The following is a 2548-nucleotide window of genomic DNA, read 5'->3' on the forward strand; positions in this document are numbered from 1 at the left end:
TAGTCTTTATTAGTTTTCATGACGTCATTCACAAACACCCTAAAATATCATTTGTTTATTTTGATATTTAAAACGTTTCAAATAAGTTAAAGCAGAATAAACAGCATTAGGACCCTGGGACGGGCGTGACCTGGGTGTGTCCCAAATGGCTTCCTAATGAACATAAGGACCACTACGTAGGGTCTACAAACCGCTATTTGGTGCAGGTTGTAGTGCACTTAAAGTGATATAGGTTTGCTATTCGGGATTTGGTGCAGGACTATAGCGAAACTAAGCAGTGCGCATGCGCATCCTGTTCGCCGTCAGTTCGAGAGCCGAGAGCGCGAGCGCTTTTGTAGAGACTGTGTGTGTTAGGAATCACGGAATAATAAACAGAGACGTTTATTCGAGTCAAACCGTCAGGTAAAATGGAGAGAAAGTTGTAAAAACAATTGTAGTTGTGGTTTCTAGTGTAATGTTTGTCAGAAAGTTAGGTATGTAAAAAAGTTGTGTACTTTCTGTTGGAGTTAATATTGTTTGTGTATTATGGTCAGCTGAAGTTTACTTCATGTGATCTGTATACACTGAGACACTGGACTGTAGTGGACATGTCTAAAAGCATCCAGAAGAGAAAGCACTGGAGCAGCAGAGTGAATGAGAGCTCGCTGTGCAGGAGCAGTGACGGGGGCCTGAGCGTGGAGCTGCACGGTGGGGCTCAGAGCGGACAGTTCAGCTACATCACCGCCGTGACGAAGGATGTGGTGTATCAGTACGGACAGATATATGAAGGAGAGATACTGCTGGAGGTTGAGGGTTTGCCCGTGTCGGGATTGCCCCTGTACGACGTCCTGGCTCTGCTGGACAACACCAAAGACCCAGTGCGACTGAAAACAGTCCGACAAGGTGAGCTGTGGGACAGGAAACATTAGTAATACACTGTTACTGTTAACAGCAGCCTTTAACCAGGACTTCTCAGAACACTGCTGTGTTACTGCGGGTCAAATTAATCAACATCATTAACGTCTAACTAGGCATGACGAAGCAGGTGACTCTTCTGTGCCTCTGGGGACGTTTCTGGGATGTCTCTCAAAAAGTAGGACAGAGAGAGAGAGAGAGAGAGAGAGAGAGAGAGAGAGACACACACACACACACACACACACACACACACACAGACGGGGAGAGAGAGCGCGACAGACAGACACAGAGAGAGACACACACAGAGAGAGAGAGAGAGAGAGAGAGAGACAGACAGACACAGATGGACAGAGAGAGAGAGACACACACACACACACACACACACACACACACACAGACGGGGAGAGAGAGCGCGACAGACAGACACACAGAGAGAGAGACACACAGAGAGAGAGAGAGACAGACAGACAGACAGACACAGATGGACAGAGAGAGAGAGAGAGACAGACAGACAGAGATATGGACAGAGAGAGAGAGACAGATACACGGACAGAGAGAGAGACAGATAGACAGAGAGAGAGAGAGAGAGAGAGAGAGAGAGGATATAAAAAGTCTGACACCCCTGTTTAAAATTCCAGTTTTTTAGGTAATCATACCAGATCTTTTCTATGCTTAATGTGGTATAGCAAGCAACAAATAAAATAAAAAACAAATAAAAAGTTTTAGACAAAAAAGAAAACCTCTGGAAAAGTGCTTTTACCCTTTTATAACAAGGTATGGACCAATCACATTTAGACTTATGTTTAAACCTAATTTGCATACACCTGTCCTCAATTAAGTGACTCTGACCAACCCCAAGTAAAGAGCAGCTTTGTGTTGGAGATTTCTCTGACATTTGCTTCCTCCCAATTCACGTCTATTTTATGCACTAAAAGTATGTACATAAAGAATATATTTGTGTGCTATTCTATGCCATTTTGTAGTCCAAATAGTGTGACTAGTGTGTCACACTATTTATAGAACACTTCAAGTACCTGCATGATGCACTATTCAACCGAAATAAACACTCACAGCTTTACTTTCCAGGCATTGATGGCATTTTTTTAAAGACAGCTGAAAGTTTATAAATTCCTTTCAAGTAACCTGACGTTGTGTAATTCATTAATTTTTTTTACCTTTTTTTTAAAAATTTGAATGGCGTATTCTGCTAAAGAACTAGCTAGCTAAACAGAAGAGAACGCTGGTGCCAAGTTGCACCAAAAATCTAAAATGTATTTAAAATGTGACAAAACAAACCATCATAAAACTCCTTCTCCCACTCGCATGGAGTTGTGAGCAATATTACACGTTATAATATACGTGTATAATATACGTTAAAATTACAGATACTGAATTTAACACAGCACAATTTGGGACACACTAATTCTAAATATGTTTAAGCATTTATTTCTATAAAGAAGCAAATTGACCTGTCAATAGAAAATATAAAAATTGTCCAGTCTCACGAGCTAAAATGTGCTAAGTGTTTAGACTCTTACTCTAAAACCTGAGTGCTGGATTAAAAGCAAAGCATGTTGCAAAAAATTTAATGAGTTAAAACAGGTTATTTTTTTTGTCCTAAAACATTTCTAATGAAATTCACTTCAAATCTACT

At 40.8% G+C, this 2548-nt stretch overlaps 1 protein-coding gene across 22 annotated transcripts in view; it reads left to right on the forward strand.

Moving 5' to 3' along the window:
- Positions 1-286: 286 nt before the first annotated feature.
- Positions 287-2548, forward strand: part of magi1a (membrane associated guanylate kinase, WW and PDZ domain containing 1a) — a 99247-nt gene continuing 96985 nt past the window's right edge. For 18 of the 22 annotated variants that reach the window (XM_027167501.2, XM_027167505.2, XM_027167510.2 and 15 more), the window contains exon 1: positions 288-882. In XM_027167501.2, the coding sequence (XP_027023302.1) occupies positions 588-882 (295 nt within the window). In that variant the 5' untranslated portion in view covers positions 288-587. Of the gene's footprint in view, positions 883-2548 lie in introns of all 22 variants that reach the window. The other 4 variants (XM_027167521.2, XM_027167523.2, XM_027167522.2 and 1 more) reach the window with 2 other exon arrangements.

Source organism: Tachysurus fulvidraco, chromosome 14, assembly GCF_022655615.1.
Source record: "Tachysurus fulvidraco isolate hzauxx_2018 chromosome 14, HZAU_PFXX_2.0, whole genome shotgun sequence".
NCBI lineage: Eukaryota > Metazoa > Chordata > Actinopteri > Siluriformes > Bagridae > Tachysurus > Tachysurus fulvidraco.